Source organism: Trichoderma breve, chromosome 6, assembly GCF_028502605.1.
Source record: "Trichoderma breve strain T069 chromosome 6, whole genome shotgun sequence".
Classification (NCBI taxonomy): Eukaryota; Fungi; Ascomycota; class Sordariomycetes; order Hypocreales; family Hypocreaceae; genus Trichoderma; species Trichoderma breve.
The window spans coordinates 2,076,650-2,102,561 of NC_079237.1; the positions used below are offsets into that span (position 1 = coordinate 2,076,650).

Sequence of the window (25,912 nt, forward strand, 5' to 3'; positions counted from 1 at the left end):
TCGGCTTAGTAAGGCAAAGAGACGCTTCTACAGTAATGTCGTCACAAGCTTCGTCAAAGAGTTGCAAGCTTCAAGATCCAAGCGAAGATTTATTGTAATCTATGGTCATCATATCATATCGTTATCATGTTCGGTGCTACTCTATACATGGCATCTTCGTAATATGAATCTCGCTATGCATGTCTAGGTGCATCAAGTACCCAAAATAGAAAAAGAAAAAGAAAGGAGTTTTGCCTGTCCGTTTATTCCCATCTCCTCCACTCCCTACTCAGCTTGTCAATCTGTTCATCCGTCCATGCGGTATTGCGCTTATCTTTGACGAGACCGAGAAACTTGTTGTGTACGTCCTTCTCAATCTTCAATCTCTCTCGAACTTTCCCCTCAAGATATTCGGGGTCCTTATTCCTACAGGCCCTCTTGAAAACTTCTCTCATCCTAGGAGAGTAGAGCTGGCAAGTTGCAACAGGCAGCTTCGTGGGCTTCTGGTAAAAGTTTTGAGCAATCACGTTGTCCTCTGTGCGCTGAGGCCGAACAACATCTTCGTAGCATTCTCCACAAACGGTGAAATCCGGTAGATACTCCATGACGTACCAGTATCCATCGCTCACCCGGCGGTCTTCGCGACACTCATTCAGAGTGCTCAGCCGTGTAAGCATCATGGACAAATCGCCGATGTCTGGCTTTCGGTTGGTCACATAGCCCTTGTCGGACGTTGTCTCAAATGCGTCAAAGAAGAGTACAAACTGCTTTCTCTGGGGCGTGAAGTGAAGAGAGCACACGTTTCGTGTGGGCTCGCCTCGAGAATCGAGCGGGATGAAAACGCCGGTGAGGTTTGGAAACAAGGTCTCCACCGTCTTCGCGCATTGGTAGCATACCGCAAACTCGGGCACTGGCCGCCTCGTGTAGGGGTCTTTGACAGAATACCAGACTCGGGTTACCTTTCGTTCCAGGGGGCACGGATAATCGCGAGACTCCATCATGACGTTTGCCAGAGCATGAAACAATTGCAGGTCTGGCACTTTGTGTTTCAGCGTGAGTAGCCAGGCGATCCGATACCACGGGGATGATCCGAAATCGCATGCAATTGGGGTACTAGTCGACCGCAACACTGGGTGAAAGTGAGTTCGAAACTGGGTTTCTGCAAACACGGTACCGTAGCAATCGGGGCAGATGTTGAAATCCGTCCGGGGAAGCGTAAGCCAATCCATCTTGCCTGCCACCGCCACCGTGCGCTTGCATTCTGGTATCTTTGGAAGATCAGATTGCCCTTCGTGATCTTTCGACTCAGAATAACGCCGGTATGACCCAACTGTTTGGTCCGGACGTACCCCAGATTTGGTAGGGTCAAAGGGGGGAGGCTGCCAAGGCTTCGTCACCACAGATGGCTCTTTGGGGGTCGGTGATCTAATAGACTTGTCATCCGGTGCGATAAGCTCGTCGTCAACTTGAGGGATGGGTGGCATCAAGACGGATGACGCGCTGATCGTTTGTGACTGCCGCATATCATCGTCCTCTGCGGATGTCTCTGGCCAAGCAACGATGGCATCATCATCATCCGGATAAGGAAGATAAATCGTCGGGGGAGTACGATTCTCTAGTGTAGTCTTGTCGCGGCTGATTGGAAAGGTAGTGGAAACCCGACGGTTCGGTGCCCAGTCCTCTGGCGGCTCGGCTGGCGCTATGGGCATGGTAGGAACTCTTGACGGAGAGCGAGAGTTTTGGCCGCTTGCATCGCCTCTGCGCGACGATGCAATGGACGCGCGGTCGTCGTCAATGATGACGGGGTTTTCTCTTCTATAAGACGTACTGAAGGCTTCATCCCGCGGAGAATTTTGGTCTTTAAGCTTGGATGGGGACGGAGCTCTCAAGTTTTCGACGGGGGCTGGCTTGTAGGCCGCATAGGTCCCTTCTCTCAAATCATCCCGTGGTGGTCGGTTACCATCTAGAGGCCGAGGTCCGTTGACGCGGTCGTTCGAGGCAGGTCTTCGGAATGGTTCGAAGCTTGAGTTTGGCCTCTCTGCCGACACTGTTGCGCTTCGTCGATGGTACTTGTCGTCGTCCCGCCTCTTGTCCTTTGAATCTCCCAGACTGACGCTACTCTGGGTGGGCGGCTGGCCATATCCATGATATGTCTTATCTCGACCACTCGACCCATGCTTTGTTACCTGCGGCGAAAGATAGTCCTCCCCATACTTGCGATACGACTGAGAAAATTCTGGACGGATGCCACTAGCAGCAGATTTGCTTCGGTGATGACTTGGTACCCGGTCCTCGTCTATGTCTGTCTCCAGCCGAGGCAAATCTTGCCTGCTCTTACGTCTCTCTAGCCTTGGAGCAGCGTCGTCAAGGCGATCGGAGTCCTTCTTTTCAGGTTCGTTGGTTCTTCGCGTATATGCCTCAGGTGAAGGAGACGCAGATGCTTTTTTCCTCTCCTTCTTCTTTTCCTTCTCCTGGCGAAGCTTTTCTCTAGATGCGCTGTCATCAGACGCACTCTCTGAAGTGCTCGGCTTGACCGATCCTGGTACAATAACAAAGCGGCGTTCAGGGTTATACTCATGGACTTCGAGCATGAGTGGCTGCTGGTCAACTTCTCCTCTTGATTGGGGCTCTTCTTCCTCAACAGTTTCGACGCGGCCGCCAAATTCTTTCGCGATTGACTCAGCTTCATCCTCGACAGTGGGCGGGGGCAGCAGTGAGCGGCGCCGATAGGGAATGTCGTCGTAGTAGCGAGGCGCTACACGAGATACAGGTGGCTCAGTCGACTCGTATAGGCGCCCAGGGCGAGTCGAAGAATCGACGGATGCACTGCTTAGATTTACATGGTCATTATTTGTCTCCAAATGAGGTGCAGGAAGGCAGCCATGGATCAGCGCAGCACGTACGAATGGCCATGCTTAGCTCTAGACGTGGTGAAGAACCCCGTCTGGAGCATGTCATGTATGTCGAGGGAGTTGCTCATTTTGACCCGTCGCTAGATGCTGTATCCCAGATCCCCAGGGTAAAGAGGCCAGCGACAGGCTCTGTTGGATGCCAGGCCAGGGCGTGAATGCGACGCGCCGAAATTGGTCGGCCAGAGGCCCAATGTGAGCAGCGTTGCAGGGCCCGCGATGGAGCTTGGACAGGAGCACGTATCGAGATCCAATGATGAGGCAGAGGTCCGCAGGCCAAGCTGTCGAAAACCCACAGCAGCGTGCCTCTGGAGAGTAAACAGCAAATCTTGGTGCAAGACGATGGTCAGGATGGTTTGGCAGAAAACCCACCAGACGTCAGCGGTGCCGTGCTTTAAGACGATCCGAGCTGGAGGCCATCAAATGACATCGTGGTGGGGTCTGGGCTGTTTTATTCTAGCGGCCTGGCGGCCCGCTTTGAGGGGTCCCGAGTGCTATAACTGCCTGCTGGGTACCTGTAAGTACCTGAGCCTTGCACCTTGTTGCCACTCGTGCCCAACCCTTGCCCTACCAAAGAGCTCGAGATGCCTAAATAGCCATCAACGCCGATTCAGGTGCGTGTATATCTGACAGGGCTGTGCATGGGGGTTAATGAGAGTTTTGCTGGATGCGGAGAACTAGAACTTGGTCCCGTGTCTGGTGCCTGTCAAGGCTTGAGCTGTGGCCGATTGAGTTGGCTCGCCTGCTACAACTAACAGCTGTGAAACTGAGACCAGCATTGCACAGATGTCGATGTCCCCCCATCCTTGGACCACCACATCATTATGCGCCAAGCTGGCCACATGGAAATCGACGAATCATGTAGCTTGCCCTAGTTCGTCTCTTGGAGTGCTAATTGTGAACGCCGAGGGCTCTGATGGCCTCTATCTTGTGTGTACTTCCCCGCCCGACATTCTATTCGCCGATGCGCTGTGAGGTGACCAAGGGTGACGTACAGGGTAACTCTGGTCACTGTGCAAGCGGTGATCAGCATCGAAGTTATGTCTCTGGCCATCTGACACATTGCCAGGTTTGTCCGTATGTATTCCGCCATCAAAACCTGCTGTCTACGGCAGAAAGAAGCTTGCTTGTGTTGTGCTGTGGCGAGGCCGCCGAGTCAAACGCACTCTAAGTATAAGAATTGCTGCGGTGGGGCTCTGCTGTGAGGCTCTTTTGGAGGCGCACTTGCAATTCATCCAAATGCTTACTTGGATGGCCAAAGTCTCCATAACAATGCCACACCTACTGCATAAACTCGCGCTTGTATACTCTTATGGGAATTGGTTAAATAGATCTACCTCTATAATAAGATTTGCCTAGTGTTTGATATTATCTGCGACACGAGATGCTGGATAGCAAAGTTGGGGTGCTGAATAGGCGTTGCTATCAAATGTTTACTTTGACGGGCAAAGTCTCCATAATGCCACTTACTGCATAATATGCCTCTATACTCTTATGGGAATTGGAAGCGACCTACCTACTCGGGAAAACTCCATACGCGGAACAGCATCTCGATTCAAAAGTAACAATGTCTACGGCGCCATGTTGCTCATGTATAAATATGTATTAATTAATTGTCGTATTAGGTCCGTCGTTATTATTGCACCACTCTCATCAGATCATAGCGCGTGAATTAGGTATAAACAGTTGCAAAAGTAATGCGTGATAAGGCCACCTTGGCCACATCCATCCAGCCCGCCTTTTTTGAGTACCCAATGTTTTCCAGGCACAACCCCATCATGGTTCCTCGACAGTATGGCATTCGTACAACAAGTCGCCCTCCAGAAGTAAATGCGCAGGGCTAATAATATCCGTGGTCGTTTTGCTTAGCCGTCAAGTCTGCCCGTGCTTACTCCAGGAGGTCCCGGATATCCTCGTCAGATTCCTCCTCGTATCGTCGTCTCTCCTCGGCTTCCAGCATCTTCCTCAGCATCTTCCTCTGCCTGACTCGTGCCTTGGAGCCCCAGTCGGCACTGGTTCCATCGGCGTGTTCATCCGCATCCACATCAATCTCTGCTCCGGCGTTCAGGCCACGCAGCTCATTGGGCGACATTTTGGCCACCGCTTCTTTGGCCGCAGCCTTGTCCTGCTCATCCTGCTTTTCCAGCGTCCTCACAGCGTGCTTGGTAGAGTATTTGAGGATGTGTGGCCGTATCAGCAGGTATGTGCAGACGATCATGACGAGCCGAAGCCAGCCGTGTGTTGATATGTCGGTAAAGCTCTTTTGCAGGTTGTTGGAGGCATTCTGGCCGTACTGGGACAATGAGGACACAACAGAGCCCAATGCATTCAGGGTAGCCTGGCCGGCACCGTCCTGCTGCTGTGATTGAGAGTCCATAGTATCAAGCGTGTGTAGCTCTCATAAAAGGGATGCAGAAGGGTGAAAAGATGCAGAGCCTTCACTGCAGTAGGTGAGGATTTTTAATCCAAGGGGATGTATGTGTGTCGCACAGGTGAAGGCAGCCTCTTCTAGTAGCCTATAAGGAATATGCTTTCCGAGAGGAATGAGGCAAGACGAGCTTTTTGTAGGTAATGAGAAGTTATGTTGAGAGTTCAAAAGGCAAACTTCCAGAGGGCGGGTGGAAGTTTTTGTTGGACACCGACAACGGCAAAATCCTTAGTGAAGACGGCGTGCCCCGGACTATTTCTCCGAGGCTGCCGGTTGGACCTGGCGGGCCCGATTGGCCCGATGGAGCGCCATTTAGAGGCCGTACAATAGTAATGGCTTCTCGTAGATGCGACTACAAAGGCGGAATTGAGAAAACGAGTAAATGCAGCGATAATTGATAATTGAGCTTTTAAATTTTACCATATTGTGATTCATTGCTTGCGTTTCGAAAAAATTGAATTTCATTCACTGGGCGACTCATAAAAAGTCCTCTGGCCTCCGAGAATTCCTGACCGCAACGCTCATCCGCAACCGAGTCTTTACGGCGTCGCCGTGTAGACACTTGCGCGCTTTTTTATATTGCCCCCCTGTCCTAAGTCAGCAGCAACTTGAGTTACTTATAAAGAACAAATAGACTTCCTGGCCTATGGATTTTGAAATGCGATTTGTACCATCAATGAATGGTTCATTGTAGAAGACGCTGTGTCTCTGTGCATTATGATTTTATAGGTACCCATCTAGCCGTCTTTACGTGTAAAAGTACAGTGACCAATCACGTGACGCTATTTCTACGGCAGCAAGGCAGCATGTTTCCAATCGGCATAGCGCAAAAGCTCTCAATGCTGGTGAGCTCACAAAAATTTCGTCGGCACTCACCCCAGAACGCCTGATCCGGCGCTGTGCAATTTTCCCCTCCCCCACCGTCCAAATATTTTTTTTTCTTCCTCTTCTCTTCTTTCGACCGGCATTGTGTATTTCATACCAGCGGCGCAACATGTCGACTGCATTCAGATCAATTGCCCCGTTTCTGCGGACGGCCCGGCATGGCCTCAAGGCCGGCAGCATCAACCCGCTGCAGGCTGCGCTCAAGAACAACCGAAGTGCCGCTGGTGTTCTCAACATCGCTCGCACATACGCTGTTTTCGAGCGAACCAAGCCGCACGTGAACATCGGTACGATACCTTTTGGCTTGAATTGTTGAAGAGATTTGGTATTAATAGAGATTCTGTTATAGGTACTATTGGTCACGTCGATCACGGAAAGGTTAGTTCACTACAGCCTCTTACAAGACCAATGTCAAAGCGATTTTATATTGACCAGTTTCCGCAACTATAGACCACTCTCTCTGCTGCCATCACCAAGCGACAGGCAGAGAAAGGCCTGGCCAACTTCCTTGAGTATGGCGCCATTGACAAGGCTCCCGAGGAGCGAAAGCGAGGTATCACCATTTCTACCGCCCACATTGAGTACTCAACAGACAACCGCCACTACTCCCACGTCGACTGCCCTGGTCACGCCGATTACATCAAGAACATGATTACTGGTGCTGCCAACATGGATGGTGCCATCATTGTTGTTGCTGCCTCTGACGGTCAGATGCCCCAGACCCGTGAGCACTTGCTCCTTGCCCGACAGGTCGGTGTCCAGAAGATTGTCGTCTTCGTCAACAAGGTTGATGCCATTGATGACCCTGAGATGCTGGAGCTCGTCGAGATGGAGATGCGTGAGCTTCTCACCACCTACGGCTTTGAGGGAGACGAGACCCCCGTCATCATGGGCTCTGCCCTGATGGCTCTCCAGAACCAGAAGCCTGAGATTGGTGAATCGAAGATTGACGAGCTGCTCAAGGCTGTCGACGAGTGGATTCCCACCCCCGAGCGTGACCTTGACAAGCCCTTCCTCATGTCTGTCGAGGATGTCTTCTCCATCTCCGGTCGTGGTACTGTCGTTTCCGGCCGTGTCGAGCGCGGTGTCCTCAAGCGTGACGAGGAAGTCGAGCTTGTCGGCAAGGGCATCGATCCCATCAAGACCAAGGTTACCGATATCGAGACCTTCAAGAAGTCTTGCGAGCAGTCCCAGGCCGGTGACAACTCCGGTCTCCTCATCCGTGGTATTCGCCGTGAGGATGTTCGACGTGGTATGGTCGTCTGCAAGCCCGGCACCGTCAAGTCGCACAAGCAGTTCCTCGCCTCCCTCTACGTCCTCACTAAGGAGGAAGGTGGCCGTCACACCGGTTTCCACGAGCACTACCGACCCCAGCTCTACCTGCGTACCTCTGACGAGTCTGTCGACCTGACATTCCCTGAGGGTACCGCCGATGCTTCTGGCAAGATGGTCATGCCCGGTGACAACGTCGAAATGGTTGTCACCCTGACCAACCCCAACGCTATTGAGGCCGGTCAGCGATTCAACATCCGTGAGGGCGGCAGGACCGTGGCCACTGGTCTGGTCACCCGCATCATTCAGTAAATGTAACGATTAAAAACAACCCTGGAACAGCGTGGAGTTGTTGGAACGGAAAACAAAATAAAAAACGGTTGGGAAACTGGACAGGATGCATCCAAGAAATGTACATGTTAAAACTTGGTCACAGGTTCCCCCGTTTGAGCCAAATTGAGCTCGTGTATAAGTTGTAGGAGGAAGTGGGCACAAAAAATCTCCGCTTTGCTTCTTCCTTAATGTCTTGATATATGTTGTACTTTAGACGGGAGGGTTGGGGGCAGAAATAGAAATGCAAATAAAACCCCCTTTTCTTAATTTACTGGTTCCAGGTTGTAAAGATGTGAACCGCCTCGCCTTTGGGATGCATTTAGGGAGACAATGAAAGGGGGTGGCTAGGATGAAATGTCGCGGACCAAATCACTCAATAAATGCACGCATCCCGCATTGCCAAAATAGATGCCTGTCACTGCGACTGGACAGCCTACGAGAGCGCTGCGGCGTGAATCAAGAGAGAAAGAAAACTTTTCAGTCCATGGCATTCATAGGTCTTCATCTCGTCATCTCCCAGCATAAAGAAATAGCACACCAACAGAGCGGGACGCAGTATGAAATTTTTTTCGAATGCAATGGTATTCGTCTATCCTCGGAGGATGTTCGTCAGACGCACGATCTTTCCTTAAAACCAAGCCATCCATTAAACTCCGGTTCCAGGCGGCCGCCCTCCGAGTGCTTTTTGTGTGTGGCCATCAAAAACGCAGCACGCATCCGTCAATCCCTTGCCCCCCTCGGAAGCCCCCATACAACTCCTTTATCGGTACTGCAAGAAACGAAGACACGTTAGCTGCTGTTTCTCAAATATCGTATCCTTGATTCCCTTTTCTCTATTCCCTTTGTATGTTTCCCCCTTCTCCCTAGCTCTTATCGGTTGGTTCTGGATGCTCACCTTGTGGAAACCAATGTCCTTGGCCTTCTCACGGAAGCATTGACGGCACAGGTTAAGGTCGTACTTGCGGACCAGACCGGCAGTGTGCTTGCAGACGCGGCTATAATGAAGAAAACAAGATCCAGTTAGCGGTCGGCTTCTTTGTCAATTTTGTTCGCGATTCGCCCAATTTCCATCCTCCTAGTTTGACATTCGCTTGAAGTCGTGCAAGGGGAAAACAACCCAAGCTCAGAAAATAAAGGGTAGCATCAGGGCGTCATACCATTGGCGAGAGCCCTTGCCGTAGTTTCGCGGGCGCGAGTTCCAGACGCTTTCGTGGGACATGATTGCGGTTGTGGTGTTGCAAGATGGTGATTTCGCGAGGGCAGAAGTGGGCTGAAATTTTGTGTGAATTTTGCTATGGTCTATGCTTCAACCGATTGGAGGGTTGTCAGCCCCGGCCGAAGCGGGCCACCAAATCTCAAAGGGCAAAGGGGGGAATTTGCGTGTGTCACGTGCAAACTCCCGTGATGCGCTTATCCTCACGTGAAACCGTTGAAGGAAAATGATAAACAATGGCGAGGGAGCTCCAGTGGGGCTTGGGGGCGAATGCCTCCCTCGGTGAGGTGAGCCCACTAATCGCAGGCCGAGCTCCCCGCCTTGCCTGAGCCAACCGCATACCTGGACTTGGAGCAAGCTGTCCTCTTTTTATGCCCTTGATTTCAAAGCACTATTTCAGGTGACTCGCCGCTGTGGTTTTGTTATAAGTGGTGTTTCTGGCTGGTCATAGCAATTACCCATCAATTATAGCACTTCGTTCCCACTACAGTTGATACCCGGTCACGCTTTTTCCATCCAACATCCACATACTAGATCTTGCCTTGCCTAATACGTCATGGTTCTGATCAAGAGCCTCGTGCTGGCCGTCCTGGCCAGCTCGGTGGCTGCCAAATCGGCCGTTATCGACCTGATTCCCTCCAACTTTGACAAGCTCGTCTTCTCCGGAAAGCCCACGCTTGTCGAGTTCTTTGCTCCTTGGTGTGGCCACTGCAAGAACCTTGCTCCCGTGTACGAGGAGTTGGCCCAGGTCTACGAGTTTGCCAAGGACAAGGTCCAGATCGCCAAGGTCGATGCCGACTCCGAGCGGGATCTCGGAAAGCGATTTGGTATCCAGGGATTCCCCACGTTGAAGTTCTTCGATGGCAAGAGCAAGGAGCCGCAGGAGTACAAGTCGGGCCGTGATTTGGACAGCCTGACTGCCTTCATCACTGAGAAGACTGGTATCAAGCCCAAGAAGAAGGGTGAGCTGCCCAGCAGTGTTGCTATGCTCAACAACAAGAGCTTCCATGAGACGGTTGGAAGCGACAAGAACGTGCTGGTTGCTTTCACTGCTCCCTGGTGTGGCCGTAAGTGCAGTCCCTGACCCCTTGATCAAGTGACGTTTGGTATTTACTGGTGCTGCTTCATCTAGACTGCAAGAACTTGGCTCCTACCTGGGAGAAGGTTGCCCACGACTTTGCTGGTGATGAGAACGTTGTGATTGCCAAGGTCGATGCCGAGGGCGCTGACAGCAAGGCCGTTGCGGAAGAATTCGGCATCACTGGCTACCCCACCATCTACTGGTTCCCCGCCGGCAGCAAGAAGCCTACTGATTACGAGGGCGGCCGATCTGAGAGCGATATCCTCAAGTTTGTCAACGAGAAGGCCGGCACTTTCCGCACCGAGGGTGGCGAGCTGAGCGACGTTGCTGGCACTGTTGCTCCTCTGGATACCATCGTGAGCAAGTTCCTCGGTGGTCTTTCCCTGACCGAGGCCGTTAGTGAGATCAAGAAGGGTGTTGCCGAGCTCAAGGGCACCGCAGAGGCCAAATTCGCCGAGTACTACGTCCGCGTGTTTGACAAGCTGAACAAGGATGCCAAGTTTGTCAACAAAGAGCTCACCAGACTCCGGGGCATCTTGGCCAAGGGTGGCCTTGCCAGTGGTAAGCGGGATGAGCTTAAGGTCAAAGTCAACGTCCTCAACAAGTTTACCCCCAAGGATGAGAGAGATGAGCTGTAAGCCAAATAAACCACTTGGACATTGTTGAGAGAGGTCGAGAAAGATAGAGAGTGAAAGAGTAAAACAGAGAGAGAGAGAGAAAGAAAGAAAGAAAGAAAGAAAACATTTGTCTACTCTCAAGCGATGAAAGCATCTTAAATTGTATGAACCCTGAGTATACAGCTATCAAGACAAATGCATCATGATGAAGCTACAATAACCAACCAATTCCTCCCAAAACTCCGTACCTTTTTGACGGGCTCTGATCCCTAAATGAGCTTTGCGTAACTCAATTTATATCCTATTTCTTTCCATCATGAAGTTTTGGGTGCGGAGCTTGCTTCTTTGGTTTTGCTTTCTAATAGTGCCGCTTCAAGGTTATCGAGCCTGCGAGACATTTCGTCCACTTGCATCATGTTAATATGAGTGAAGGCACTTTACTTTAACCTTTCCGCCGCAGTGGCTACTCACTCTTGGCGAATATCTCGGATGAGACCCCAGCAAATTTGTTGGATAGGGAATTCAAGAGGTCTTCAACAGCGGCTGTAACATCGGCGCTGCTGTCCTCGTTGGCCTGCTTAATCTTGGTTAGTTTGTTCCATGATTGTAGCTGGATCATCTGGTAGCAGATGTGGTGGCATTCTCGAGGCTTCGTATAGCCGCTGAAAGCAAATGCGTGATTGCAAATGATTCAGGCTGGCTCGTAGTCCCCCATATAATGCAAGTGGTAAAATGTAGAGCAGACATACAGGCGCCGGGTTAGAGGCGATAGAGTCACGATTTGATGCCATGTTGACGTGAGATGAGATGAAACGATGCGTATGATTGTTGATTTTTTTCGGCGGGCAGTGGCGAGAGTCACGTAAAAGACGAGCTGCTGAATTCCCCTCCCTCGAAGCTGCGGGGGGCTATGATGCCGCTTATATATCCGAAGTGTCTCTGTGTCGGCCTGTTTCAGTTCGAGTTTGACTTCCAAGGAAAGGGGGAGAGTTTGCTCACAGGAATGAAGAGCACGAGTACATGCTGGGCCCCTCCGTTTGCTCTCCGAAAGTCGTGCTAGGCGGAGACTGGCTTTAGCGTGCTGGCCCTAAAACGGGGGCTTTGTGACAGCGGGCTTCAGTGGCCCCGTAGCGGCATCAATCGCTGCAGGCGTCCCCTGTAAGCTCGGTGCCCCGCCACAAGCTAGCGCCGCGCTGTGTTTCATTTCGAGGGAGCTTTCGGGTCTCGCTGACCTTTCGTCACTTCGTAGTCTACCTCCAGCTTGTTGGTTGACGACATCTACACTCTACATCATACACTATCCATCTTCCCTGCGAGCTTCGATCCCCAGCACCCGCGCCGAGTCGACTCCGAGCAATCCTTGTCCTCGGATTATCTGCGACAAATTATCATGATAGCGGCATAGCCGATTCCGCGGCCTCAACCACTGCGCTGGGCAGCATGCCACTGCCGGAACTCCCCGCCTACAGGGTCCTCGGCATCATCTTCATCCTCTGGTGGATGCTGCCGGGCAGCGAGTACCAGAGCCAGTCGATAGCGTTGTCGGATCTCGTTGTCTCACGCCTTGAGCACTATCGCGCATCCCTCGATGTGCTGAACACGACGCGCTGGGGGGATTTTGCTCCCCTGGTGGAAGAGGGCGATGGCGATCACGCGAGCCCCAAATATGTCAACCTGACGGGGTTTCGAGAGAAAGACCACTTGTCGTGGCAGGACCTGGGCCGGTTTCGTGAAAGAGGTCTGCAGCTCAGCCGCCATGCCATGCCAGCGGTTGGCGGCGAGCAGCTCTGGGATGTTGCACAGGGGGAGCCGGTATGGGCAAATGCTTCGGGGGTTCTTCTGGGACAGTGGGTGCGACGCCAGGAGACAATCCCGAGGACATACGAAAGCTACAACCTCAGCGAAAGCGTGCCTTCTATGCATTGGATCGGAGATAAAACTGACTGGGCTCGTAACGTAACCGGCAGTACTGGCAGGATCCAGGTACGACTGACGGGCAACGAGACGGTGGCCGAATACGAGCAGCTCTCCACGGCCGATGCTCCCCTCTCTGGAGGCTTGATACGCAATGTTAAGGCCGTGGTGACTTTTGAAGACACAGAGGGATCAGGACTGAGCTGGGAAATGGTTCTTTTCGGGGTACATTGGCCACGACAAGGAGTTATCATGATGACGACAACGAGCGAGAAATTCGATGGCGTCTTTGGGCTACCGCATCTGACGCCTGGGCCCGACTATTTCCAGTCCAGCCAGCGGTTTCTGAACGAATCCCTCGAGCACACTATAGCTACCAAGGAGAAGAACATCTATTCCGACCAGAGCATACCATGGAAATCCAACTTTGAGAGCCCTCTCCACACCCGACATCCCTCCCCACATTGCGAATATGTCATGTATCTTCAAACCCATCCTCCAAGCAGACAGAGCCTGGGCCTCGGGTCTGCCATTCCCAAGGGAGAGAACATGGCAGAGATGTTGCAAGCCATCGAGTCAGAGCTGGAATCTCCACTCGGTGCGCCCATCAAGCACATCCCGAAGCTCCAAATGTCGGCAGTGATATACTCACCTGACTGCGGCCTCTTCATGGAGTCAAAGGGGCCTCCGGATTACCCTCGGAGCGAGGCCGACCACCTCCTCGGCGTGAAATTTGAGGTCCAGATCAGCAGCATCAACCATTGGCTGCTCGCATACGCGGTGATGATGTTTGGCCAGGTCATCTTGCTCAAGGGCCAGATGAAGGAGACGTATACCCCGTCTACTCTTGGTCGTGCCAGCTTTTGGACAATTAGTATGATGCTCATCGCCGATGGCATGACTTTCAGCGCGGCGGCGTCGTGGGTTGCTACGGCTCAGTATACCTTCTTACCGACCCTGACGCTCACGTTTGCGTCTTTTATGTCTATGACCATAGGGGGCAGCCTACTGGCTAAGATTCACGAGGTTCAAACACCACAGCCTCGAGCTCGTCGTGAAGGGCCCCAAGGCACAGCTAGTCCAAACAGCGAATCGGCCAGTACGGCCTCATCAGCACCGCTAACGCCAAATCGCACGGGCACGGCAACAGGCCCAATCCTTCCCGGGCCGGTAACGGCAGGGCGTGGCCTCGGCAATCCGGCCGCTGCCAACGTAGGTGCAGCTGCCAGCATCGCGGATGGCGCTTCAGCCGTGCCTGGCGCACTTCCAGCTGCTGCGAGGCCAATTGTACCGCCTACGCAAACTGCGACGTTTCAATCGCTTATGGGCCGATTTGTCCTCGTGGGTGCTCTTGTTATGTTCATCAGCGTCTCATCCATAGCATGGTACATGACGGCGCGCTCATGGTTCCTCAACATCTGCGCCTTTGTCTATCTTTCCATGTGGATCCCCCAGATATATCGCAATATCATCCGCAATTGCCGCCGCGCCCTCAAGTGGCAGTTTGTCATCGGCCAGTCCCTCCTCCGGCTGCTTCCACTGGCATACTTTTGGCTCAAGCCGGACAACTTCCTCCTCACAAGGACCGAACCACGTGCTTTTGCCCTGCTTGGTCTTTGGGTCTGGCTGCAGATCTTTGTGCTTGCGACGCAAGATGCCGTAGGGCCTCGATTCGGCATACCTAAGGGCTGGATGCCTGATGCGTGGGACTATCACCCCGTCCTCAGAGAAGACAATGTCGAGGCCGGGGGCCTACCTATTGGTCTCGGTGCCGAGGACAGCCCGGGTCGTGATCGCAGACGCAGCAGCGAGGATAGAGATAAAACTCGTCCTGGCGACGGCACCACGCGAGCTATCGACTGCGCCATCTGCCGCGAGGTGCTCGAGGTCCCCGTCGTCAAGGCCGGAGAAGAAGACATGAGCGTGACGGGGGTGTTTTCCAGGAGGATGTACATGGTGACCCCTTGCCGCCACATCTTCCACACCCCTTGTCTGGAGAGCTGGATGAAGTTCCGGCTGCAATGCCCGATATGCAGGGAGGATCTGCCGCCCATTTAGATTTGGACAAGCGTAAAACCGGTGACCTATTTTGTACAACAGCGGAACGTGAAGTAACACGAGAGCGTGATTGGATTTTCTTCATGGCGCCAGAGGGGGAAAAAACATTGCCGGTATATTAATACTACTTTAATCCTCTTTTCGATAGAATACCCAGCACTTGTATAAGAAATCATGCTGCTTCCTATGTGCATCAACCTTGAATCCTGTTGCGTGAGCTCATATCTCTGTTTTCAACCTCCGAGACTCGCCATATATGAAAAAGATGGATCAGTAAATAAAGAGCAGATATTCGCCTTGATCATGCAGCTCAACCAAAAACCAAACTGAAAAAAAAAAAACCAAGACATAAGAAGACATAGGAGAAAAGAAATATAGCTCATGGTCCTCATAGTAACATTACCACTCATCATCATTACGTCTTTACCCAGACAATCCAAAACAGCATGACCGATACTCCCCCAAAGAACTTTGACATAAATAGTCATAACTTGTTGGCATAGCAAAGAAATCGCAAAAAAGAATAGTAAAAAGGCGTGAGCAAAGAGGGGCGCATGCGTGGTCTTCACCATGTGATTCGGGTCGCTTTGTGTCGTCGGTCCTTCATCCCCTGACGCAAATCTCGAGATCCCACAGTGAGCTGAGCGAATCTCTCCCGTAAATCAAAATCAACAGATTGAACCATGATCCTCTTTTCCTCTGGAATCGCTCGGCTTGGAAGAACAGCCTGTGTTGGCCCACCAGGAAGATTCATCTCAGGAAAAGGATTCTCGGACTCTTCCACCTCCATAATCCATTGAGCAATGTTGGCAGTCAGCTCGCTGTCCCACATGCCTTCTCGCCGAGCGCTGCTCCTCAAAAGTTGGATTGCTTCTCGCCTGACGTTCGGCTCTCTACATTTAGTAGCCACGACAAAGAGCGGCGGTACAATCCCAAGGTCTGCGGAGAAGCTGGGCTTGATATGATGAGCTGTGTATTTTCCTGCCCTAAACGCAGGCAGTGGTGTGCTGTGTTGCTGCTTGCACCTCTGTGGATCGGGGCATCGCTCGGTAGCCGCTCGCTTCTCGTCATCGCCAACTACCTCCCAGCCTAGACTGACAATGGCCTTGAAATGGGGGAGGAAACCATCAAACTGAACCTCAGCATCGCAGAAGATCGTCAAGAATATGACATTTGTGTTGATCTGAAACATTTTCAAGGCTGCTATGCCGGATTTCTCCAAGAGATTCATGCCAGGTTGCAGCCGTGATTGGAAGATGGGTTCAAAAGCCTCTGACCACGAGTCAATTTGGCCCTGAAATGTGGCACCTAATTGCCTCCAGGATGGAGGTAAAGTGTAAGAAGGTTCTTTTTTAGCATGCTGTAAGTGTTCGATGAATCGCAGCAACATCTCGCAGAGCTGATCTGAAGCCAGGCGAGCTTCTCGTAAAGATGAAAATTGATGGGGTATGAGCCTGGACGGCTGAGGTGAACCCATATCCGAGAGGGGTGAGGATGGGTCTTGTAAGCTCTGAGGGCCCAGTTGAATCACATATGGATGGGGAAAATGGAAAGCCATGTCGTACGATTTGGCCTGAATTGCCAATCGTGTGAAAATGATTAGCAGGTCCTCTTCAACCCGTTCATTGGACTGAGGGGCTTGCGTCCGATCATATTGAATCCGAGCCAGGAGCCCCAATCCCGTTTGAATTTGGACAATGGCCTGCCGATGATCACCAATAAAGGAGTCAAAACAGGCCAACAAGACGCTGGCCATCAGACGGGTCTTGTTGGTTGCCAGCTTGTTACCGCTGAGATGCAGCATGGCATTGCAGGCTTCCGAATATTTCCTAACGGCAACCTGCCAATGACACATGACCGAGTCCAACCGGCTCATAGCACCCGGTAGCGGTGTCGAGTCCGGTTCGCAAGACTGTTCAAGCGTCTTATACAAGGCACCAAGAGCCACGACGGCGTGTCGAATGGACGGTTCGAAGTGGCATTCCTGTAGAACGCGCTGTGTCCAAAAGGTCGAATCAAAGTATCCAGACAACTCTGAGGCCGTCTGGACTCGGAAAAGATCAAAGTACAGACTTTCAGTATGCATCAATGCCAAGTTGTGAGATGGCTCATAGACGAAAGGCATGGTGGCATTGGAGGCGAGAGGTTTGGTCTGCCGTTTGCGACGGTTGACACGCCGAGGTGGGAGCATAATGGTGTGACCTGTGAGCAAAAGGCTGGCAGTGGTTGAAGTTGAAGCGCTCGCAATAGTGCTTGGCGCTGGCTGCAGATGTTGGAACCCAGCCGATGCGGCAACCAAAGGCTTTGGAGCAATGCGGACGTCAAGGGCAGCCCTGGTTCCGCGGCTAGGTGCCGGATAGCCAGTGCATTCCTTCTTGCTACGGACGCACTGCGAGCAAGCCGGACGCATCTCATCGCACTTGATGCGCCGCTGTCTGTAGACGGAGCTTGTCAGCAGTTTGCCCGAGATGAGGTGCTAGGGGTGTGAGGAGAGGAGAGAGCAGTGGGGAAGGAGAAGCAGAAGGATTATCATAGTCGGCATCATAATAAGAGGTTATACACTCCATGGCTACGTTAAAATTCGAATGTCCTTACTTGCAATTCAAGCATCCCGTCTTGACCTTGGGATTGCTTCGTCGATTTCGCTTTTTAGGCGCCTCGCTACCACTGCCGCTAGCACTGCCATTGTCGCGGCCAATGGCTGAAGCCATGGACAAGCCAATGCTACTCGAAGACGACGATGGCTCCATGCCGTCAGGATCGGGAGAGCCCGTTGGAGTCGCAGCTGGAGTTTGGTATGAGTTCTCAGCCGAGACCGTAGCCGCCGGCCCGGGGCCAGGAGCAGCCATGGCAAGGATGGAGAGAGAGGAAGGTGAGAGAGAGCCCACGCTGCTGGGGATTGTACAGCTAACGAAGCGTCATACAGGCAGTAGAATCTGCGCCCGGTTCGCAAAATAGAGGCAAAGAGAAGAAGAAGAAGAAGAAGCAAAAAATAAAGTATTGAAGATTCGGGGGAACGTATGGCGGGGATTTGTAGAACGGGGAGGCGACCACTCTTATCAGTATAGGTCAATTGACGGGAAGCTATGCGCCTAGCAGGTCGTAGCTGCCGTCGTAGCGAAGCTACCTAGCCCGTAGAGTGGAGTCGAGGCGAGACAACGGATGCCGCTATTGTGATACACCTCAGGTACAAGAGCTTCCATGTACAAGTACAAGTGTCTCGATCCTCGATCCTGGTGCCCGTACTCGTACAGCGCAGAGCCAGAGCCTGGCGGAGGAGGTGAGACAGACGTGCATGAGAGAGGGGAAACATGGGAAATATAACAAGACAACAGGCCAAGAGGTAACAACGAGGCGACTAGTGTACGAGTACCTATGAGAGAGCAAGCAGTACTCGTACAGGGCAGGGCAGGGCATACTGGGGCAGCCTTGGACGGCTCGAATGCGCCAAATCACCAGGTCCACCGGCCAATTCATGCTGGAGCCGCAGACAGACACAAACACAGACGTAGAGGCAGACGCAGACGCAAACGCAGACGCAGAGTCGCTGACAACATGGAACCGTGTATGCACATGCCGCCGCCGTCATGCAGGTCCCCCATAGCCCAGACAGGGCTGCTTCGGTAGGCTGTTGATTACATGTATGGAGTACAATGCGGTGTACAGTACGTACGGCGCGGTGGGAATACAAGGAAATAAATGCTACCGGACCCAGCCTAACCAGTCCCGTAGTGGCCGTTGGTAGCCATATATCGACATGGAAGCCGTTGGGTCTCTGGCAGTTGGTACCAAACAGGTAGTAGGACAGGTACTAGGACAGGTACTAGGTACACGGTACTTGGGCGACAGCCGGTGACAGGTGCGTTAATGTGCATGCAATGGACTCGATGCATCGTGGCAACGCCCGCCAGGATGAACTGGCGATGAGCTTGTTGGGGCGGTGGAGGACGTGCATTGCGTTGCGTGCACTTCTGAGTGGCAGTTGACGGCATGCAGGTATCACCGGGGTCTCTTCGACACTTCCGGGAGACGCCATCGCGCCACCGACCCAGGTAGCAATACTAGCCGGCTACCTACCTACTCGTTGTACTTGCCTGACAGGCGGATAAATGGCCATGGATGTCAAAGTGCCGCCAACGGATGTCTCCACGATGTCGAGCCCATATGAGACAAGAGAGCCACCACACGTACTAGGTAATACGGACCGTCAGTGAGCAAAGGCAGTCCAACATAGAGTTTGACAAGGAACAAGATGTCAGATGGGCCACTGCCATCATACGTTACCAATGGGGACTTGACGCGGCTGTCCTCTTGTACTCCCTTGTTCGCCGTCTTGTACCAGCATCTACCGTTGGGATGGTGGGGATGCCCTCAATGAATGAAAGTCAACTGACGCCTTTATTGCCATGCCGCCGACCTGCATCTTTCCTCTTTCCCCTTCTACATCGCCTAACCCGCGCTACCAAAGTTCAAGTCACCTCGCACCAACTCGGCACACGTATAGTCGCACTTTAGCTCGCGGCGGAAGGCCCCGAATCGCCCATTTCAGACGCACGCTGCCCTCCAAAGATCCCGCTAGGCGCCTCTATTTGGTCCAAACCGCACTCTAGCGGCACTTTTTTGGCTGCTGCTGTCAATCTGATCTCTTGCCTGTCCATGGACTTGCACCAACGCATCGATGGAGCATGCGACAAGGCAAGATTGACGATCCACGTGTCGCTGCCGCCACATGACTGCAGTTGAGGTTCATCCAGGTTCAAGTTGGTAACGGCAATGACACCCGTATCTGCTTCTGTACTGTTTTATACCTGTGCAAATGCCTTAGTACTTCTGCCAGTGCTAAAATTAAAGGTACCGCTTGTCTGTGCCGATACATCACCAAGTTGCACCGAAAAGCTCACGCATTCCCCCCTCTTTCGCTCACCTCCTCTTTGCATGCAGCTTGCCGGAGCTTGTCGCTGTAGGATGCACTACCTGTACGTTCCGGCTCTGCTCCGTATGCATGTACCTGCTGCAGGTGGCCGCTTCAGTCCCTTTGGGGCCAGCCAGCTTGTTGCGGTCAGCCCAAGCTGTCGTAGCCGATGCTCTCGGACATCATCTCCGGTATAATTTGATCCGAGTCCGTCAGAGACGTGGTTATGGAACTATTTCGTACGCAACGTTTGCATCCGTCACTATTGCTTGATATGCCTCAATTCATTCTTCAGAAAATAAGCACATGTAGTCGATGGAGATGCCTTGGTGAATCAAAGTGCTCTTAAATAAGGAGGAAACACAAAAGACATGCCTGCCTAGGTATGAAAGTAGCATTGTGATCTGAAACTCATTCGGGGTTTTATTCGCAAGCCCGATGAAGGGAAACTCTGTCTTTAGACACATGTGACCCTCCTGTACGCTCAGGATCTTCGTCAGTACAGGGTTCGACTCTCTAGAGCCCATTTAAACACAGCAATTCTCTAATTGCCCGGCTGGCAGTGACACTATGGATGTCATTGTTCTAATTATAGATAGATAAAGACCCCATCACCGATTTTCCCTGTAGAATCACGGTCAATTTGCTATCTGGCTCCATTCTCTACTCTGGCTTTCCGGGACACAAAATTTTGCAGTATTAATAGCTTTAGGGTAGTATTGAGCTCGTAGGGCGACTTACCGATTGAGAACTGTTCCGCCCTACTTTTAGCTGGTGCCGTGTGGTGATAGTCTGCAGAATCGAGGCATTGTACGATCAATGACTTGCTAGCTCAGACAGGTAGCTTAGTTCTGCAAGGGTGTTTGGTTTATTTTCCGAAATATGAATATTGGTACATTTATAAAGAGGCACCAAATGGTGGGAAAGCCGGCGTGTTTGTAGTATCACCACAGGTAGCCGGCGGAAGTCATCTGATTGGCTACATCCAGCCACTGGCCCGCAGAAAAGTTGTGATGATTCGAGCACTCGGCTTGAATTCGAGAACTTCAATTGACCATCGCGATTACTTCCTTCTACGACTCCATCCAGCTGTGTTGCGCATTCGAGGCTATCCAATTTCTTAAACAGCACACGACTAGACGAATGGTCTATCGATAGTCCAACACCACATAAACGCACCCTTTGTCGGTCTCTCCAATACACTCTAGCAAATTGCAAGATGGCAGCACAGCCCGAGAACCCGCCGCTGCCGCCTCGAAATGAATTCATACACAACTCAGCGCTTGCAGGAGCAATAATTACTCCATTAGCTATGCTGCTGCCCCCCAGAAAAGCCGACATCCGAATGTTCGTTCTGGTGGGAGCATTCTCACTCTGCACAAACCAACTTGCCTACGAGTACACCGGCCAATCTATATACGCACGAATGGGAAGCCGCGTGGGCTCAATATTCGACACGGGGCTACCAGAAGGCGCAAAGAGGACCCAGCAGCTATTGAAGGAACAGAGGGAGAGAGAGGCCGCGAAGAAAGCATCCGAGTCGGATGGCAAAAGCCGGCTCAAGGACATCTGGATGGGCGGCGAGGGAGAAGACTGGAAAGAGAAGAGGGCTGAGGAGCACAAGCAGAGCTTTCGAGAGGGCAAGGGCATGAGCGATATCATTTTTGACCAGATTGCCGACGTGTGGAGCGGCAACTGGAGAGGCAAGGCGAACAAGGACGATTCTACTTTGGCCGAGTCGCAGAGCGAGAAGAAGAAATAGTCCCGGGGTCTACAGCATCTGGGTGATGATGTCGATGCAATGCAGCATCTTTCTATAACGATTTTGTACTAGTAGGGTGGCATGATTGTATGATATATTGTGTATAATGTAGGTATGTACCAAATACGGCGGCTCAGATATGACGACGATGAGGGGTCTCGTTACTCAAAAGGTGCAGTGGGTGCGATGGGTGCGAGGTCACCGAAAAGCTATGAGGGGTAAAAGGAAGTAAAAATAATAATTACTCATCTCTTCTTGAGCAAAAAAGGGCATTTGGCAAGGGGAGATAGCATAGGACAGGGTATTTGAAGCTTAAGATAGGAAGTGCCTATCATTTAGCACCCCAATTTTGATATCCAGCAGCTCCCATCAAAAATTTGATGGTAGTGATGATACCAAATACCAGACGAGCATACTAAGTAGTAGTCATGGCAGTGAATCCTAAGAAAATATAGCTATAGTTGCAGATTCTTAAAGAACTGCCCTTCACACCCGGTTTCGATGATCAAAGTTTACGTAGTCGTTGGGATATTGACTGTGTGAGGTTGCTAAATATAACATCAATCGGAGGCCCATTATTACAGCCTAGAAGACGTAAGTATGTACTGTAGCAACGCCTTGCACTGTGGCGTCGCGGTCGAATATCACTTGATAGAGCTGGGCGATTTAGCAGCACCAACTGTGCTGCTCGTATCTCAGTAGTACTAATGCAGTCTGAGCCACCTACTTGTCGTCAACGGGTGTCCTAGTAAAAGGCACAGAAGGTCCTGATTAGCCTCGTGCGATTTGCTTGTACGATTCCGGATCGATGTTTCGATAGAGCTCTGTTCATGCCCAAAGTGTGCACCAGCTGATTTGTTACCGATGACTTGTCCCTGCTTTGGTGAGACCTGACGGAATGAGCAGCCATGGTGCGAAAAAGGCGTCAAAGTCCATCCATCCCGTCAAAGGATGTGCGGCTAAGAGCACTGTTAAGGGCAACAAGCTGGACAATCAGGCCAAAATAGCAAAGCCCGCCACAGCAATCCAGTCATTTTCTGGCTGATCGACGCCAAGTTCCAGCTCAGCACAGCCCAGCCCCCTGGGCCCACCCACGTCAGCGTGCTGTGCATGCCACTGCCGTAGGATTTTTCGATCGGAGGTTAGTTGATGGGAGGTTCAAGGTTATTTATAAGGAAATACGCATCAGCTGCTGCTTGCCTTTCCTTGGTCGCCCTTTTGTTTCTTTTCTCTCTTTACGACGAGCCTCTGCCAGTCTTTTATTTGTTTCATCTTGTCTGCATCTTATAGACGCCCCGCCGCGATTCGAGGCCTGAAACACCGGCAAGCCTGTGTCAGTGGCAATTTAACGGCCTGATCCATCAAATCATTGCATGCGCACAGGCCGACAGGGGCCTCTGCAGCGTCTGAGCTCCGTAGACCTGGTACGAATCGCTGCCGACGGAATACCAGTACATCGCACATCGTATCCACTACGTAATCGCCTGGCAAACATCAAAGCAAGGCATACTACTAAAGTATTTGGAGCCGCTTTTCTCCTGCCCTCCTACATACCTCATACCTCGTACCATCCTCATCTTCGACGCATCCGTCCGCTCGCTGAACCTGCTGCAACTCACTCCTTTAACGATTTACCGCTTCTGAGGACAATCACAGACAGTCACTTGATCTTGTCCTTGGCGTCGCTTCGCTTCTCCTCAATTCCATCGCTTCTTCTCCTCCGCGTGGCGTCAGAGCCCGCTGGACAGCTCTTTCGCCATGGCTGCCAACAGTTACTACTATGGCGGCAATCAGCAGCCTCCAAACCACCCTACAGCCCCTTACTACGACAGTACGCACGCGCCGTCAGATTCAGAGCTTCCGCAAGCCTACAACTCTGGCTATTCGGATGCTCACTATGGGAGCCCATATGGCGCTCCGAACCACCAGCCCCAAACAGGTGCGTCGCCGTTTGATACCGTATTCGACGATCACGCATACCCAACGAATTCGAACTCAGGGCCGGGCGGCGCGAGCAGCAGCGACATCTCTCAGCAGGGATTCTACCACCAGGACACGGGCTACTATGGCTCAAGGACGGAGAATATCCCGTTGCAGGACCACACGAGCAAGTCTCCCGAGGCTACTGACCACATTTACGACGCGCCGGCTGGACAGTCAAATCAGAGGCGTGACAAGAGAGGCAAGGTTCGGGTAGGCGAGCTGGGCATGTTTGGTTCCAATAGGAAGCGCATCCCCTGGTTGGTCTACATCTTCTCGATTGCGCAAGTTGGCGTCTTCATCGCCGAGATTGTGCGGAATGGTAAGCGCACACGACCATCTAGTTCCAATTTGCTACACCGGCTCTAACCATGATATCTTGCAGGTCTTTTGACAGGCTCTCCCATCATGATCAAGCCCCAGTTCAACCCAATGATCGGGCCGTCGACACAGGTCCTCATCAACATGGGCGCCCGTTTCCCGCCTTGTATGCACAATATCAAGGAAGTCCAAGGCTCCACGATCCCCGTGCTGTTCCTCTGCCCAAACGCCACCAAGACTACGCAATTCTGCCCACTCTCGGAACTGTGCGGCTTCGGCGGTGACGTCCCGAATCCTCTTTTCGATGGCAACGAGCACCAGTCCCCGAGTCCCAATCAGTGGTGGCGCTTCATCATTCCGATTTTCATGCACGCCGGGCTTATTCATATCGGCTTCAACCTTCTTATGCAACTCACCATCGGCAAAGAAATGGAGATGGCAATTGGGTCGATTCGATTTTTCCTCGTATATATGAGCGCCGGCATCTTTGGTTTCGTCATGGGAGGAAATTATGCCGCCCCCGGTATTGCTTCTACTGGAGCGTCTGGCTCTCTTTTCGGAATTATTGCTCTTACTCTGCTCGACCTTTTATATTCGTGGAAGGAGCGACGAAGCCCGGTCAAGGATCTGCTGTTCATTATCATCGACATGGTTATATCTTTTGTTCTCGGGTTGCTGCCTGGTCTCGACAACTTTTCTCACATTGGAGGGTTCTTGATGGGCCTTGTCTTGGGTATCTGCGTCCTACACTCTCCTAACTCTCTGCGAAGGAGAATTGGTCCGGATCCGTTTTACTCAGCCGTGCCTGGTGCGGCGGAGCCGGGCTCTGTTCCCTTTTACAAAAACCCAGTTGGCTTTTTTAAGGGACGGAAACCTTTGTGGTGGGTCTGGTGGCTTGTTCGAGCGGCCGCTCTTGTGGTTATCATCGTCGTCTTTGTTGTTTTGATCAACAACTTTTACAAGGTTGGCAATACTTGCAGCTGGTGCAAGTATCTTAGTTGTCTCGTGAGTTTGCACCCCCTGTCACTTTTCCAAGGATAAGCGATAAGCTAACATGCTCCAGCCTGTCAATGGATGGTGCGATCTCGGAACCATCAAGGTACAGTAAAGGTTTAAAAGGTGTGAAATTTCTAGACGAAACAAAAAGAGGTAGAGAACCGAGTATTTGCCGACGTCCAAATTTCATCTTTGCGCCTCATGAGATGTGTGCAGAAGAAGGAAGAGAACAGAGTGAGAGGATCAATTCTTTACATTATTTATACAGCGCTGGCGTTCAAGGTCGTGGAAGAGGCTACGGTTACACACTCATAAGACAACGGAAAGAAAAAGGGATGATCTCATAATGGGGCGAAAACAAACCCATCTCACAGTTTGTATATAGACGATGATTGTTATTGTCTCAGGATTAGACTGTCTACATCTCGAAGAGTGACTGCATGGGAGTGGGACCAGGGGAGAGGAGAAGGCCTTTTGCTTTTATTTTTGTATTTTAGAGGTTACAACTCTGCAGGGTGACTGAAGCATCTGGCCACATTTGCGTCACATCTTGGCATTGAGCGTACTAGAGCAGCCGTAAAGAGGTATTTATGCAAGACAGCTGTTTGCCAGGCGGCAAGTCACGCGACTAGTTACCTAAGAGAATCGAGGCGTGACGACGCTGTTGATGTTGCATCTGCCTGTATGAGTAATTCGCCCACGGGTAAATATCTTTTGCCATTCCGGAATCTTCCCTTTCTCCCTTACTTTATTCTCGAGGTCTGACCGTTTCTTCTGCAAATCTTCACACATACGAGCTCATATGGCCCTTGTCTCAACGACAACACACGACGAGCACTTCCAGAAGAGCAGAGCTGAACACGACTTTACTAAATGGCAATAAGCAGAGCACGCATCAAGCGAGAACAGACGTGTTCGACAACAAAGGTACGATAAGAATGGGCAAGGAGCCCTAACCACCCCCTCGCCTCTCTTCATGATGAATGTTCTTCAATGCATGGCTTAACTGAATGATCCCGCAAGGGACATATGTTGAGCAACAAGAATACGCCTCTGATACCAAGCTCCACCTCTTTCTTCTAGAATAATTGTTGTTTCTGGGAAGACCTGCCGGCTAACTGAAGCTATAGGATATCCTACGGCACGTCAATTGGAACAGATGATGTCTCGGTTCACCGGTAAGTCTTTTGATCTTGTTGATTGAGCATCATAGCGTGAGGCAGGCGCTGGCTATTGAAGACGATGAACACCA

General features: G+C 51.7%; 10 protein-coding genes across 10 annotated transcripts; 5 read left to right on the top strand and 5 right to left on the bottom strand.

Moving 5' to 3' along the window:
• Positions 1-242: 242 nt before the first annotated feature.
• Positions 243-2,959, bottom strand: T069G_09568 (uncharacterized protein; the record flags this gene model as incomplete). The annotated part of the gene is made up of 3 exons (XM_056176778.1): positions 243-1,247; positions 1,311-2,805; positions 2,883-2,959. The coding sequence occupies 3 exons, from the start codon at positions 2,957-2,959 to the stop codon at positions 243-245; spliced, it is 2,577 nt and encodes an 858-aa protein (XP_056025256.1).
• A 1,817-nt stretch (positions 2,960-4,776) lies between these two features.
• On the bottom strand, positions 4,777-5,265 carry T069G_09569 (protein trafficking PGA2 domain-containing protein; the record flags this gene model as incomplete). Its single annotated transcript, XM_056176779.1, has 1 exon — positions 4,777-5,265. One exon carries the CDS (start codon positions 5,263-5,265, stop codon positions 4,777-4,779), a length of 489 nt encoding a protein of 162 aa, XP_056025257.1.
• A 1,045-nt stretch (positions 5,266-6,310) lies between these two features.
• On the top strand, positions 6,311-7,785 carry T069G_09570 (elongation factor tu GTP binding domain-containing protein; the record flags this gene model as incomplete). Its single annotated transcript, XM_056176780.1, has 3 exons — positions 6,311-6,488; positions 6,551-6,579; positions 6,652-7,785. 3 exons carry the CDS (start codon positions 6,311-6,313, stop codon positions 7,783-7,785), a joined length of 1,341 nt encoding a protein of 446 aa, XP_056025258.1.
• A 781-nt stretch (positions 7,786-8,566) lies between these two features.
• Positions 8,567-9,025, bottom strand: T069G_09571 (ribosomal protein s14p/S29e domain-containing protein; the record flags this gene model as incomplete). Its single annotated transcript, XM_056176781.1, has 2 exons — positions 8,567-8,801; positions 8,964-9,025. 2 exons carry the CDS (start codon positions 9,023-9,025, stop codon positions 8,567-8,569), a joined length of 297 nt encoding a protein of 98 aa, XP_056025259.1.
• Positions 9,026-9,575: 550 nt separating this feature from the next.
• Positions 9,576-10,738, top strand: T069G_09572 (thioredoxin domain-containing protein; the record flags this gene model as incomplete). The annotated part of the gene is made up of 2 exons (XM_056176782.1): positions 9,576-10,086; positions 10,152-10,738. 2 exons carry the CDS (start codon positions 9,576-9,578, stop codon positions 10,736-10,738), a joined length of 1,098 nt encoding a protein of 365 aa, XP_056025260.1.
• A 442-nt stretch (positions 10,739-11,180) lies between these two features.
• T069G_09573 (heat shock factor binding protein 1 domain-containing protein) lies at positions 11,181-11,508 on the bottom strand (the record flags this gene model as incomplete). The annotated part of the gene is made up of 2 exons (XM_056176783.1): positions 11,181-11,291; positions 11,467-11,508. 2 exons carry the CDS (start codon positions 11,506-11,508, stop codon positions 11,181-11,183), a joined length of 153 nt encoding a protein of 50 aa, XP_056025261.1.
• A 649-nt stretch (positions 11,509-12,157) lies between these two features.
• On the top strand, positions 12,158-14,689 carry T069G_09574 (RING-H2 zinc finger domain-containing protein; the record flags this gene model as incomplete). Its single annotated transcript, XM_056176784.1, has 5 exons — positions 12,158-12,529; positions 12,581-12,700; positions 12,743-12,856; positions 12,905-13,730; positions 13,782-14,689. The coding sequence occupies 5 exons, from the start codon at positions 12,158-12,160 to the stop codon at positions 14,687-14,689; spliced, it is 2,340 nt and encodes a 779-aa protein (XP_056025262.1).
• A 565-nt stretch (positions 14,690-15,254) lies between these two features.
• On the bottom strand, positions 15,255-17,538 carry T069G_09575 (fungal zn(2)-Cys(6) binuclear cluster domain-containing protein; the record flags this gene model as incomplete). Its single annotated transcript, XM_056176785.1, has 5 exons — positions 15,255-15,639; positions 15,715-16,093; positions 16,163-16,197; positions 16,255-17,124; positions 17,285-17,538. The coding sequence occupies 5 exons, from the start codon at positions 17,536-17,538 to the stop codon at positions 15,255-15,257; spliced, it is 1,923 nt and encodes a 640-aa protein (XP_056025263.1).
• Positions 17,539-20,820: 3,282 nt separating this feature from the next.
• T069G_09576 (uncharacterized protein) lies at positions 20,821-21,363 on the top strand (the record flags this gene model as incomplete). Its single annotated transcript, XM_056176786.1, has 1 exon — positions 20,821-21,363. The coding sequence occupies one exon, from the start codon at positions 20,821-20,823 to the stop codon at positions 21,361-21,363; it is 543 nt and encodes a 180-aa protein (XP_056025264.1).
• Positions 21,364-23,121: 1,758 nt separating this feature from the next.
• On the top strand, positions 23,122-24,772 carry T069G_09577 (rhomboid family domain-containing protein; the record flags this gene model as incomplete). The annotated part of the gene is made up of 4 exons (XM_056176787.1): positions 23,122-23,665; positions 23,729-24,397; positions 24,464-24,669; positions 24,728-24,772. The coding sequence occupies 4 exons, from the start codon at positions 23,122-23,124 to the stop codon at positions 24,770-24,772; spliced, it is 1,464 nt and encodes a 487-aa protein (XP_056025265.1).
• Positions 24,773-25,912: the final 1,140 nt, after the last annotated feature.